This window comes from Antennarius striatus, chromosome 21 (genome assembly GCF_040054535.1).
Source record: "Antennarius striatus isolate MH-2024 chromosome 21, ASM4005453v1, whole genome shotgun sequence".
NCBI lineage: Eukaryota > Metazoa > Chordata > Actinopteri > Lophiiformes > Antennariidae > Antennarius > Antennarius striatus.
The window spans coordinates 14,066,310-14,078,822 of record NC_090796.1 but is presented as its reverse complement, the minus strand read 5'-3'; the positions used below and the strand labels follow the sequence as shown (position 1 = coordinate 14,078,822).

Genomic DNA, 12,513 nt, shown 5'->3' with positions numbered 1-12,513 from the left:
TGCACCCTGTAAAGATGGTTCACTTACTCTAGGTCCAGCAGGTCCAGAGCTACCAGCAGGTCCTCTCTCTCCCACAGTACCCTAGAGAGATAGAGGGTGTGAATACTGAATATTGAACTTTCAGGAAAGGAGGTTTGAATAACCCATAAAGTTGAGAAAGAATAGTCTCACTGAAACCTGTAGACTTTTGCTGCTCGAAATGGGTACTTACAGCAGTTCCAGGCAGACCCTGCATGCCGGTGAATCCTCTGTGTCCCTTGTGGCCTCTATCTCCAGCCTCACCAGCCTCTCCTCTATCTCCCTTTGCACCAGCAGGGCCCTGAATTAAAGCAATTAAAAAAGAGGTCAATGTGTTGTTTTATACTACAACAGGAAACATAAGACTGGACAAGCGTGGTGATTTTCTGTTAAGTTGAACATACAGCAGGGCCACGGACACCAGCAGGACCAGCTGGGCCAGCAGGGCCGGCAGCACCCTGAAAGAAAATGAAATCACAATTAAATCAAATGTTAACTTTAGAGTGTAGAACCAGTTTTGATAAAAATCTTCAACAAGACCAAGGAGAATATGAAGGGTGCTCACAGAATCTCCGCGATCGCCAGTCTTGCCAGAGGGGCCGAAATGTCCGGGAGCTCCAGGAGCACCAGGGGGTCCGGGGGGTCCAGCCATGCCACTCTCACCACGGTCTCCCTATAGGTGCAAATCTCCAGTTAGATAAATCCAGGAGGCTAAAGTGAAACCATATCCCCTCTGTCCAGTGAAACATCGCAGAGGGACGAGTATTAGCACGTTATATGATTTTTGATGTTGTTACCTTGGGACCAGTAGCACCATCACGACCAGGAGCACCATCATGACCCTGTGATCCCTGTAGAGGTTGGCAGTATAGGAAAGAATTTTGGTGAAACAAGATCTTTGCTAGCACTAAAAAGTGCACCATTAATGAATGAAAGTTGATTGTACAGCGTATGAAAAACCACTAGTGAAGATTTCTACACTCGTACCTCACGACCAGCCTCTCCAGGGGCACCAGACAGTCCAGGGGGTCCAGCAGGTCCGGGAGGTCCACGCTCGCCAACAGGTCCACCAGGTCCCTGCTTTCCAGGCTCGCCCTGAAGAAAAATACGAGAGGTCAGGTCTCTGCTTAAAGGTGGAAGCTCTGAAGAAGTAAGTTTCTTGTCATGGATGCATCTCATTATCAGCTATTCTGTCTCAAAGGACAGGAAACAATAAACCTTGATGGAATCAAAATCTTTCACATATTCTTTGTGCACTTAGATTTGAGCCTGTTTAGCTTAACTCTACCTTTAGCTTAACTATCAGAATGAAGAATCATAGTGAGTACTCACGCTTGGTCCAGGCAGACCAGCTAAACCACGCTCACCACGCTGTCCAGGAAGACCTACAATACCACGGTTGCCAGCGATACCTTGAGGTCCGGGGGTACCACCGGGACCCTGGACAGAAAGACCAGCAAATGTTTAGGAAACACAAAATGGAAATACCTCACTGGGGTTTGTATTGAGACATTTTTGGTAAAACATGTGTAGCGAGCACTCACAGGGGCACCATCAGCACCAGGGGATCCCTTGTCTCCAGGGGGTCCTGCAGCTCCAGCGGGACCAGACTCGCCAGGGCGACCAGCAGCGCCGGATTCACCACGAGCTCCTCTTGCACCATCTTTGCCAACGGGTCCAACGGGTCCAGGTGGTCCACCAGCTCCCTGGGAACATGAACAGAAGTCGGTCAACTCAGCTCTGCTGAAGGTCATGATGGCCACAAGAATAAGGTTGCGTTGGGGTAGGGGAGTTGGTAAAACTCACAGCGGGGCCAGGGGGTCCAACTCTGCCAGCAGGTCCGGGGAAACCAGTAGCACCCTAATCAAGGACACAAAAGGAGAAACAAAAGAAGATTAGACTTAAATGAATTCTAACAGTATCCCTGATTTCATCATCATTAATGCAGAGTGTCATCGAAGTCAATACTTACAGGAGCTCCAGCGCCACCACGAGCACCCTTGGGTCCAGCAGGACCAGGAGCTCCCTGTTACAAAAAAACAGAAAAGAAATTTGAACTCTAATGTGGCACCAATAATGAAGTCGATGACTTTACCATTGGCAATGGTGGTATGTATCTCATGAAAGTCTACCTGAGGCCCAGCAGCTCCAACAGGTCCAGCAGATCCAGGACCACCAGCATCTCCCTTGGGTCCAGTGTTACCAGTCTCTCCCTTGGCACCGGGCTGACCATCAGCACCCTGAGGTTGGGGGACAACAGAGGGAAGAGATTTCCTGTTTTGCCCTTGAACTGGATTGCACCATAACAAAAAGCATCTAAATCTGTAGAAGTGTTGATTTAAAATACAAAATGAGAGATTCATACAGGAGGTCCAGCGAATCCAGCAGGTCCGGCGGGTCCAGCCTCTCCACGCTCACCCTGTTGCAATAATAAGAGAAGGTTAAGGGTCATCCACTCATAAAAAAAAAAAGTGTACCATGATGTTCTGCAAACAAGAGATTCAATAAATTAGTATACATTAGTTGTCAGGTGTGTGACATGAAAAGAACTTACAGGGGAACCGCGAGGTCCAGTAGGTCCTGAAGGGCCAACAGGGCCACCCTCACCCTAAAATCACAGAGGAAGGGGTCAGTGGGTCAGCAGGTCAGTTCATCAATGGTTTTAGTAACAGATTTTATGACCACAGAATCCTACCACAGAAACCAGTATTATTGTGATTATCATGATTATAATTATTATAGTTATTATTTTGCTCTATAAGATGTAGAGCAATTGCACAAGTGACCAGATATTTCTATAAAGTGTTTACAGTGTTGAAGAAAGCTCATGCCTGGTCTTACCTTCTCTCCCTGGGCGCCAGGAGGTCCGGGCACTCCAATAGCACCAGTCATACCGCGAGAACCGTCTTTTCCAGGACCGCCATCGCCTCCTTTAGGTCCAGCATCTCCCTGAAGACAGAAAGTTGGGTTTAGTTTAGGCGCTTGGATTTTCTGAACCAACCTTCAAAGGTTGAAATTGTTGGATAAGTTGAAGAGACAGGCTGATACTTACTCTCTCTCCCTTTGCACCCTGGAGACCGGAAGCTCCGCGCTCACCAGGCATTCCCTGCATACCAGGGGCTCCCTGACCACCGGGGGCGCCACCAGCACCGGGCTCTCCCTGGTCACACACAGAAACAGCAATATACACTTCAATAATAATAATAATAGATGACACTAATGATTAGAGGACACTAACGGACAATACAATACAGGTGCTGTGATTGTTTTTGGTGTTTTTAAAAAACCCCATCAATATTCTGTGTTTGGATGCAGTGAGAAACTCCAGCGGTTGTGCTGCAAGAAACTTTCAAACTGATGATTAAAAATGATGGAACAGAACAATTTGGAAAGGGTTTAGGGGTGAGGACAGGTTATTCTAGAGGATCCATCATCCTCCTTAAAGGTTCCAGTGGTCTCAATTTTAAATTCATACGGATATGGACTTTTGAAAGATAATTATTGCTCCCAGGAATCTTTTACAGTCTTGAATGCTTTAAGATCTCTCTTTTACAGTCTCAAGCTCAGATCTCTTTTTTTTAAAGGTTTGATCTGTGTGGTTTTAAATGTACCTGTTTGTGCTGGCACATTTGTAATTTTGTGTAAATTACATTGTTATTTATGAACCTACCTTGGGTCCATCGTTACCAGACGGGCCAGTAGCACCACGGGGTCCAGTTGGGCCAGCAACGCCAGGGGCGCCACGCTCACCAGGGAAACCTCTGTCGCCCTGAACAGGAAAAGCAACACATTGGTTTCAATGACGTTCAGCTGAATACCACTACAATGGTTTTTACCGTCGATGCCAGTTTTACTTACTCTGGGTCCATTTGGGCCGTTGGGTCCAACCTCACCAGGAGCACCCTGAACAGTGGAGGAAGAAAAAAGAACTGTGTCATGACGATTTGACGACAACACATCAAGTATGCCTCAGCAAAGTCAGGCAGAAACTGGTTACAATACATCAAATAGGATTTCCGTGTTTCATACCTGCTCACCAGGCTTGCCAGTCTCACCAGTAGCACCTTGGGGTCCAGGAAGACCCTGCACAAGAGAGAAGCACAGGAATTTATTATCAGTTCATAATTACATAGTTCCGTCGCCTGGAAAGGGGCGACAATCTCAAAACATACCTGGAATCCAGGAGGTCCAGCGGGTCCCTGCTCTCCCTTCTCACCAGCAGGTCCCTAAAGAGAAAGAATATATTAACTTAACACTATAGTTTAATACACATCTATGCAACTAAATACTGGTGACAGCTGTGGTCATATAATAATGGTTACAGCAATACGTACAGCAGGGCCAGAGGATCCAGGAGCACCAACGTCACCATCTTTACCAGGAGCACCCTGTGAACAAATAGCCAGACTTGTTATTATCTGTTCTTATACTTTATTTGAAATATCTTTATTTAGATGGAGTTTAAATAAACCTATAGTACTTACAAGAGGGCCAGTAGCACCGCCGGGACCTTTCTCACCGGGCTTACCAGCATCACCCTGTGAAAAAACAGCAAGTTCCACTCACTGTCCAGATATTCTCACTCGTCTCTTGTCTGAGTCATGTTTTTTTCCAAACATGAACTATAAATTGAGTTGTGATGCAGGTTCTGATTGAGATACAGGTGAAATTTCAGAAGAAAATGACAGTTAACTCACAGATACGCCTTTGGGTCCAGGGAATCCCATAACTCCGGGCTGTCCTCTGGGTCCAGCGGGGCCGGGGGGTCCAGAGCGTCCATCTTGTCCAGGGGAACCCTAAAGATCAATAGAGGATGAGGGAATTGTGACAAAAAAAGCTTCTTATTGTCATTAAACATGCACATCTAAGCTATTATGATCAGAAACCATTGGTGGATCAGAACTTACAGCAGGTCCAGCTTTGCCGTCAGGGCCAGCGCTGCCGGGGCTACCGGTCACACCCTATGAGGGGATGGCCAAAGGTTCAATGAGTGCATTTCACAGGGCAATGAACATAAATATATTTAGTTCTGAAAGTACAACTTCTGGGGTGTCTCACCACAAAGGGAATGATGCACCTGATAATAGAAGTTACCTTAGATCCAGGTGCGCCAGGAGCGCCTGGGTTTCCTGCCTCACCAGTGGCACCCTGAGCTCCCACTGCACCGGGGGCACCACGCTCACCAGGGGCACCCTGCAACAGAAGAGAGAGTCAGGGGAAATTTCCACAACATAAAGTTTATGACCTAAATCTAAGCTCCCAACCTAGACTCAATGGGAAGATTCTTGAACTCACCTTTCCACCAGCAGCTCCATCACCACCAGGGAAACCACGAGCACCAGGGGCACCCTGATGGATAAAAAACCAAAACATGTCAGGAAGCATGGGTGCCATATTTTGATAATTTTATTTCATCTAACATCTATTGTTTAGAAGTTTGAAGTCCTGCAGTGCCGAATGTGAAAGTTTAGATAACATACACGCTCTCCAGTGGGTCCACGGGGTCCACCACCGCCAGGCTCTCCACGGGGTCCTCTCTTTCCTTCCTCACCAGCGGGGCCAGCAAGTCCCTGAACTCCAGCGGGGCCCTGGAAGAGAAATCAGGGTAATTAAAATCGTTTCATTTCCTAAAATCACACCGAATGTGATGTTGTAAGGAAAAAATATTCTGAGACTTACAGACTCTCCCTTGACACCAGGCTCTCCCTTAGGACCAGGAGCACCGTGGTCACCCTGTTGGGAAAAGGCAAACATTTTATTCAGGTTCCTGGGTCAAAAGAGCAATGTGTGCTCATCCCCAAACTGCAAAAGCTGCATTTTTAAAATCCTCTACTTACAGTGTTACCCTTGGGGCCGGGAGCACCAACGGGTCCCTGAGCGCCAGCAGGTCCACGAGCGCCGGGGAAACCAGGAGCACCAGCAATACCAGCAGCACCCTGTGGGACAGAGCATCACGGCGTCAGAAAAATCTGACATTTTGATGGATCCAAGTGGAATAAATAGGAACGATGAGAATGACACTCACAGTGGCACCCTTAGCACCGGGGGAACCATCAGATCCAGCGGGACCCTGGTGAGAGGAGAAGAGAATTTAATAATTAAAGTGGTTCAATTTGTCCTCGCAGTGTGAAAATTATTAATAAAAGTTCTGTTCCCACAGAAAATGACTGTTTCTACTCACAGCAGGTCCAGCGGGTCCAGCAGGTCCTGGGTTACCAGCCTCTCCACGGGCTCCCTGGGGTCCATCACCTCCACGGGCTCCCTGAGAGCCAGTCTCTCCCTGTGGAGGGAAGCAGCAATGTCTCAGAAATCTACAACTTAATATTGTCAAGTGTTTGCCGACAAACACCAAGATTGTTCTGGTCTTAAACAGGACTGGTTTCTTCTGCTATGATCTTTTTGTGGGACATAGTGTCCAGTTTGGGTCCAGACATTTTCCCTTTACACCACATTTGGTCATTGCTGACCTTGTAGACAGTATAAGTGATCCGCTATTGTGGAATTAGCATTCCACTGCTAAGAAGGCTAACATCTCCTGAGGTCACAGACTCTTTATGTCTAGACGGTTCATAGAAATGCTCCAGACGAACGAGACGACAACTCAAGCCAGTGAAAACAGTTTTCACTGCTTAGGTGAAGGACCTCTTCAAGTTAATAGAAGTTATTTCCAAATTTAGTGTATTATTAGCATACAAATTAATTTAATTAAGCTGTTTAACTAATAATAATAACTGTAGTACAATTTCCTCATCACCTGTTGCTTAGTTTCTTTTTCTTTTTTTTTCTGGACAGATTTGACCAAATTGAGGAAGACTAGAACTTAATACATTTCCTATACATTATATTTTATTAGTTTAAAGTACACAATATTGTTGTTTCAGTGTTTTGTCGAGTTTTAAGATTTATTTTTCATCTTAATATGAGTTTAAAAGGGGTTTTCATGTCAAGCATTAGATCTGATCTTTTTTAACTCATTGTAATGTGCTGACAGGATGGAATATTGTTGCATTCTAATTTAATTGATCCAAAAGGTCTCCTGGGATATATACCTTGGCACCAGCACCACCGGGGAATCCAGGGGCACCAGCAGGTCCTGTGGATCCCTAGAAATAAAGGACAAGATGTTAGAAGACCTCTGAGATGTCTAATCAATCAAATCTTATTGATCCAATGTTAAGTTAGGATAAATAACTTCACAAGTAGAAGACAAAAATGATGCTTACAGGGGGTCCGCCGGGGCCAGTGTTGCCATCGTTTCCACGAGCGCCCTGTGCAGGAGAGAGAGAGATGAGATGAAAGTCATGTTTTTGAGGAAGGTACACAAATGTCTTTTTTCACAAGCTTTATAGCTGAAATGATTAGACGAAGATCTGAAAGGCAGTTCTTACAGCGGGGCCGGAAGGTCCAGGGCGGCCTCTCTCACCAGGAAGACCACGAGCACCCTACACAAGGTAAAAAACACAAAAGAAAATAGACAAAGATTCATTAGGACTCCATAAATAAACTGCACTTTGTATTCTTGAACAAGGAGAGACTAAAGCGTTTTAATAGATCAATGCTATTATTAAAAATACAGAATTAGCACAACCAAGAAATTCACAGAGGCAAAAAAAAATCGTACCATTTGTCCAGGAACACCGTTGTCACCGGATGCACCAGGCTCTCCCTGTGGGCAAACAAGATAAAAATGAGCTCTAAGGCATTTTGTATTGGAATATTTTTACCCAACTGGTTCATTTTAAAGTGTTTCTTCCGTCTCCAGTGAGATGGCTGCTTTGGTAGGACATCCACATATCCTACCTTGGGGCCAGCAGGTCCAGCGTCTCCCTTGGCTCCATCCAGACCACTGAAACCCTGTGCGAGAAATCAATCGGGTGAGTCACCGCTCACTTCAACACCACAGCAGTTAAAAAATGGTGAGTTTGGTACTGAATGGGCCGTCAGACTCACTCTGTGTCCCTTGATGCCGGGGAGTCCAGAGGTTCCGGGGAATCCACGAGCTCCCTACAGAATAAAAGCACTTTAAAACTGAGGTACAAACAGGAAGTGGAACCTCTTTTCGACATTTACCTGAAATGACAGCACTCACCTGAGGGCCGGCGGAACCGCGCTCACCGGGGCGACCGGATTTGCCGGGCTCTCCCTGTTAAAAAAAAAAAACCACACAGTGTGGGTTATAACGCTTCATAGGCAGAGATTTATAACATGTATGAGAAGGTAAAAAAAACAACCTGTGGGAGCCTTGTTTTTAATCTGTCAAGAATATCACAAGAAGGACAATCATCAATAAATCACTCACATCATCTCCATTCTTTCCAGGGGGGCCAACTGGACCACGGGGACCCATGGGACCCTGCAAAAAGAAGATGAGTGTGTGAGGGATGTTCATCTCAATCTGGCATGTGTTGGGGAGGGGGGGGTCAGTGAAGGCAGCAGTTAAGGGGACTCAGGAAAACTAAGTGGCATCTTCTAAACCTGATTGTTGAGGTTTCTCATTCACACCTCCATGTGGACGGGACCGAAACCCTTAAACACATCATCTTCCTTCTCAAGAGAAACTTTTAATTTACTCACGGAAGCTCCGGGCTCGCCAGGCTCTCCAGATGGGCCGGTGAATCCCTGAGGACCCTGATGGACGACAGGAAGGAGAGAAAGATCAAGTCTCCGTAAAACTCTTCTTCTGGCTTAAGAATGCTATGTGGGAATGAAAATGTGACCAAAACATGGATACTTACAGAGGAGCCAGAGGGTCCAGGAGGACCACGGGGACCCATAGGACCCTGTAGATGAAGATGAGAGAAGGATGGTTACATTCAGACCTAAACAGGGAAATCTTTGAGCAGTTAGCAGTGAAGCTATGTGGAAAGAGGTTAAATCCTGGGTACCATTGGGCCGGGAACTGCTTGGCCGCCGCTAGCTTTGGAGTGGTCTACGTATCCCATTTGAGGAGAGAAGTTCTGTCAGGAGAGGAAAAAGATGTCAGTCTCTTCAAATGTCACAAATCACACCTAAAAATAACGCTTTTACATTTAAGTCAAACAGTTCACAAACCCTAACACGCATGAAGCTTCCATTGAGGACTCTGACTGATTAGACAGGACAGATTAATATTAGATACCCTGCATATATCCAGGAATTAATCCTGGGGGCTTGGAGGGAGTTATCTGCACTCCCAGAGGTGAATCAAACACGGAGGATAGTCTTTCTCTGGGGTAAAGCCTCGCCTCCTCAGCTTTTGTGTCAGAAATAATACCAACGCATATTTTTGACCTAGACTTCTACGGACTTTAAAGAATCCCATCGCCCCGACTCCCTGGATGTCGTTGCTCTGAGATACTTACTCCGCCAAGGCCAGGGGGGCCAGGGGGGCCGGGTGGGCCAGGGAGACCAGGCTCTCCATCAAATCCATCGTTGCCAGGAGGACCAGGAGGACCCTAGAGCAAAATCATGGAGACGCAGTGGGTCAGTTCATGACCACGTTTCCTCTCTTCATTTGTCAGAAGAAACTAGAACTAATAGACACTTAAACCACATTGATCATCCAATTATTTATATTGATAGATTAGCAAAGCAGACATGAAATGATCCTCTACTTCCTGTGAACACATGATCTGTTCAAATCCATTCATTCTGTTTTTATTTTCATGCACTTCACATAATCCTGCTTTAATGTTTCCCGTGGTACCGACTGATGATTATTCAAACCAATTTGCAACATGTGTGACCTTTGAACTTTTCATGCCACGTGACCTTGTGACCTTTAAATCAGAGGTCACGTGGGACAACTACATCAGAGCAGCTTCATCGGATTTTAAAATTATTTTAGGGACTGGATGAGCTGTGGGGTAACACCGATGTGTTTAATGACACGGCGAACAAATAAAATCAGAATCTATCACATGCAGTCAGGAAAAGATGGGTTATTTCTAATGAAAGGCTCCAGTCTAGTTTGACAATATCACATAGTGATAATAAACACAACATGGAGGCACTGACAAAAATGTTTTGAATGAAAAGAGAGAACTGGAACCTACCACATCTCCCTTGGGTCCAGTGTCTCCCTTTGATGGCTATGGATAAATGAAAACAGGGTTTTAGGCTGCAGCGTATCATCTATACACACACACACACACACACACACACACACACACACATAGACATGATGACAAACTAAACTGGGCTGAGCCACAAATGATGGTTTGGGTCCAAACCACTATAGTCTCACATAGGAATCAGTATCAAATAATGATAAAGGGGAAAGTACCTCGAAATCATCTGGAACCTGGGGTCCTACGGAACCAACACAGAAAAAGAAAACATGAACACGTCTGGAACAAACACGGCGGACACATTTAAAATTGAGGTCACACCTAACAAAGCACTTCGGCTACCTATGGTCCAGTTTGAGGGCAAACAAAGAACGAAATGCAGCATTTCTTTAAATGACTGAATCAAATCTGATTAATTTGATCCCAGATTTGAATCTATGGCAAAAAATAAAAATAAAAATGCTGTATTTCTTATACTGGGGTTATGTTTTTGCTCTTTTGCACCCGTCAGTGTCACTGCACATGGAGGCAAGTTGGGAAATGAAACATTCATCCCCAAAGAGCAGGTATAATCCACCGTTAAACGAATACATATGGAAAATGAGCAAAAGGTAAAATCCAAGGCGAGTTGAAATCCTCTGGGGGAAGCAGGCAGGCTTAGGGCCTGGGGTCCATTTGGGGCCGGTGAAGGTGAGGTGGGGGGCACTAGGTGGCGCCGTAAGGCTAATTAACCACAGAATGAAGGTGGAGTACCATCATCTATGCAGACAGGGCAGCACTCTCCATCTGGGATGATTGGGTCGGCACAGTCGGACGTGTCCTCGCAGATCACCTCGTCGCACATGATGGTGCCGCCGTCGCAGACGCAGATCTGGCAGGGCTCTGGTTTCCATACATCTTTGTCGTTGTACAACTGTCCATCTAATGTGCAGCTGCCAAATGTGCCTGAGGGGGGGGGGAAGGAAACCACGGTGAGTTTTTGAGAACATGATTGAGAAAATGTAATTAGTGACAAAAAGAAAAAAGACGGAATATAATAATATTTTGGAGTGTGGGAGATGATTGGATCACTGGTACCGCCTGACCACTTGAGGATCATACCGGAAACCAAGTGCGCACAGTTGAGTCAAATGGGAAGCAGTGAGGAAACTAGTTTTCTCTTTGGGAATTATTTTTACATCTGTGTCTGAGGGTTCCATCCCAGAGGAAGAAAGCCTTCTTCTGATCGGGTCCGGTGTGCAGGAGGTGGATGTGGATTAAGGACCGACACATGTAAGAATTTAGGAGTTGGTGCGCAACAGAGCGAATGAAGTCTAAGATCGGATGTAGAAATGAGATTTTAAAGGATTTTTCCTTTGAATTCGTGTAAAATAAAGTTACAGAAAGTTTAGGTTTTATTGTTTCAGGTTACCGGAGGTTCTGTTCGGCTTGGAGGTGGGAGGACCGTCGGTTTGCGAAAAAAAAAAAGGATGCAAGTTTCAACATCAACCGCTAAGCGGCGCTGTTAGCCCGTAAAACGAAATCTTCCGCACCCTAGTCTGTTTGGTGAGTAATTGAGGTCTACACTTTTTTTTTTGTAACTGTCGACGTCAGAGAACAGCGATTTTTCCATTGTTCTTGTTTTATATTAACAAATCCAGTTTTGCGCAGAAAAAAAAAAGGTTAAACTTCTGACTGATTCTCTAAGGACTTTAGCGCAAAAGTGAGCTCTTATCACGTCCTCCAATCAACTTTATCTGCGCACATTTTGGATGAGTCGATGATAAAGACGCAAAGAAAAGTAATCGAAATGCTCATACGTCTTCTTCTTTTTTTTTTTTTCTAAAACTAAACTGAAGTGCTTGTTTTATCAAATCAAGTTCAGAACTTTTTGATGCTGTCCTCCAACTCCTCCCTTGAATCCAGTGTCCTGTCATTTTGCGCATCAAGAGATTTTGCAGCTGCTCCCTTCCAGCGCCTTTACGCACGGCGAGCGTGTAAAGTGCAGGTCGGTGAGAGCAGCAAACAGTAAAGCAAAGTTCTATTAAATCCTATTTCGCTTCCAGATCTCCAACAAAAAAACGCCTGACTGTGTACAAACTGTCCCAATCTGCCCACCGGAGCGCAGTTATCCCTTAGAGGACGATCCGTTCCAGCCAACTGCTCAGCATCCTTACGAGCTCTCCTGGTGCCACAGTCCCCAAAAAACAACAATCAAATAAAAAAATAGTGATACTTACTATCATCCTCGCCTTGACTTCTGACCAAAAGTGCTGAAGCGCTGAGCAACAGCACTAACCGGATATCCACAAAGCTGAACATGTCTAAATATTAGACATGTAGATTCTTTGCGTCAGGGGGGGAATCCTCTTTTTTTGCTCCTCAGACACCACTCATACACGGTAGGGTCCGGTCTGTGCAGAACTCCAATCCAGACCCTAGCAGAAACTCCCTACTGCTTAAACAA

At 45.5% G+C, this 12,513-nt stretch overlaps 1 protein-coding gene across 1 annotated transcript in view; it reads right to left on the bottom strand.

Annotated features, from left to right (window-relative positions):
• col1a1b (collagen, type I, alpha 1b) overlaps positions 1-12,513 on the bottom strand; it is a 14,348-nt gene extending 1,835 nt beyond the window's left edge. Inside the window, exons 1-46 of the mRNA XM_068304987.1 lie at positions 12,287-12,513; positions 10,821-11,012; positions 10,283-10,308; positions 10,053-10,088; positions 9,360-9,452; positions 8,904-8,975; positions 8,754-8,798; positions 8,593-8,646; positions 8,318-8,371; positions 8,108-8,161; positions 7,969-8,022; positions 7,819-7,872; positions 7,640-7,684; positions 7,407-7,460; positions 7,242-7,286; positions 7,068-7,121; positions 6,200-6,298; positions 6,044-6,088; positions 5,856-5,954; positions 5,698-5,751; positions 5,499-5,606; positions 5,314-5,367; positions 5,113-5,211; positions 4,926-4,979; positions 4,716-4,814; positions 4,503-4,556; positions 4,353-4,406; positions 4,191-4,244; positions 4,048-4,101; positions 3,877-3,921; positions 3,689-3,787; positions 3,071-3,178; positions 2,860-2,967; positions 2,573-2,626; positions 2,384-2,437; positions 2,151-2,258; positions 1,991-2,044; positions 1,825-1,878; positions 1,563-1,724; positions 1,351-1,458; positions 1,006-1,113; positions 816-869; positions 584-691; positions 423-476; positions 212-319; positions 28-81 (exon numbers count right to left, since the gene is read on the bottom strand). Of these exons, the coding sequence (XP_068161088.1) occupies positions 28-81; positions 212-319; positions 423-476; positions 584-691; positions 816-869; positions 1,006-1,113; positions 1,351-1,458; positions 1,563-1,724; positions 1,825-1,878; positions 1,991-2,044; positions 2,151-2,258; positions 2,384-2,437; positions 2,573-2,626; positions 2,860-2,967; positions 3,071-3,178; positions 3,689-3,787; positions 3,877-3,921; positions 4,048-4,101; positions 4,191-4,244; positions 4,353-4,406; positions 4,503-4,556; positions 4,716-4,814; positions 4,926-4,979; positions 5,113-5,211; positions 5,314-5,367; positions 5,499-5,606; positions 5,698-5,751; positions 5,856-5,954; positions 6,044-6,088; positions 6,200-6,298; positions 7,068-7,121; positions 7,242-7,286; positions 7,407-7,460; positions 7,640-7,684; positions 7,819-7,872; positions 7,969-8,022; positions 8,108-8,161; positions 8,318-8,371; positions 8,593-8,646; positions 8,754-8,798; positions 8,904-8,975; positions 9,360-9,452; positions 10,053-10,088; positions 10,283-10,308; positions 10,821-11,012; positions 12,287-12,368 (3,381 nt within the window). The 5' untranslated portion in view covers positions 12,369-12,513. The remainder of the gene's footprint in view (positions 1-27; positions 82-211; positions 320-422; positions 477-583; positions 692-815; positions 870-1,005; positions 1,114-1,350; positions 1,459-1,562; positions 1,725-1,824; positions 1,879-1,990; positions 2,045-2,150; positions 2,259-2,383; positions 2,438-2,572; positions 2,627-2,859; positions 2,968-3,070; positions 3,179-3,688; positions 3,788-3,876; positions 3,922-4,047; positions 4,102-4,190; positions 4,245-4,352; positions 4,407-4,502; positions 4,557-4,715; positions 4,815-4,925; positions 4,980-5,112; positions 5,212-5,313; positions 5,368-5,498; positions 5,607-5,697; positions 5,752-5,855; positions 5,955-6,043; positions 6,089-6,199; positions 6,299-7,067; positions 7,122-7,241; positions 7,287-7,406; positions 7,461-7,639; positions 7,685-7,818; positions 7,873-7,968; positions 8,023-8,107; positions 8,162-8,317; positions 8,372-8,592; positions 8,647-8,753; positions 8,799-8,903; positions 8,976-9,359; positions 9,453-10,052; positions 10,089-10,282; positions 10,309-10,820; positions 11,013-12,286) is intronic.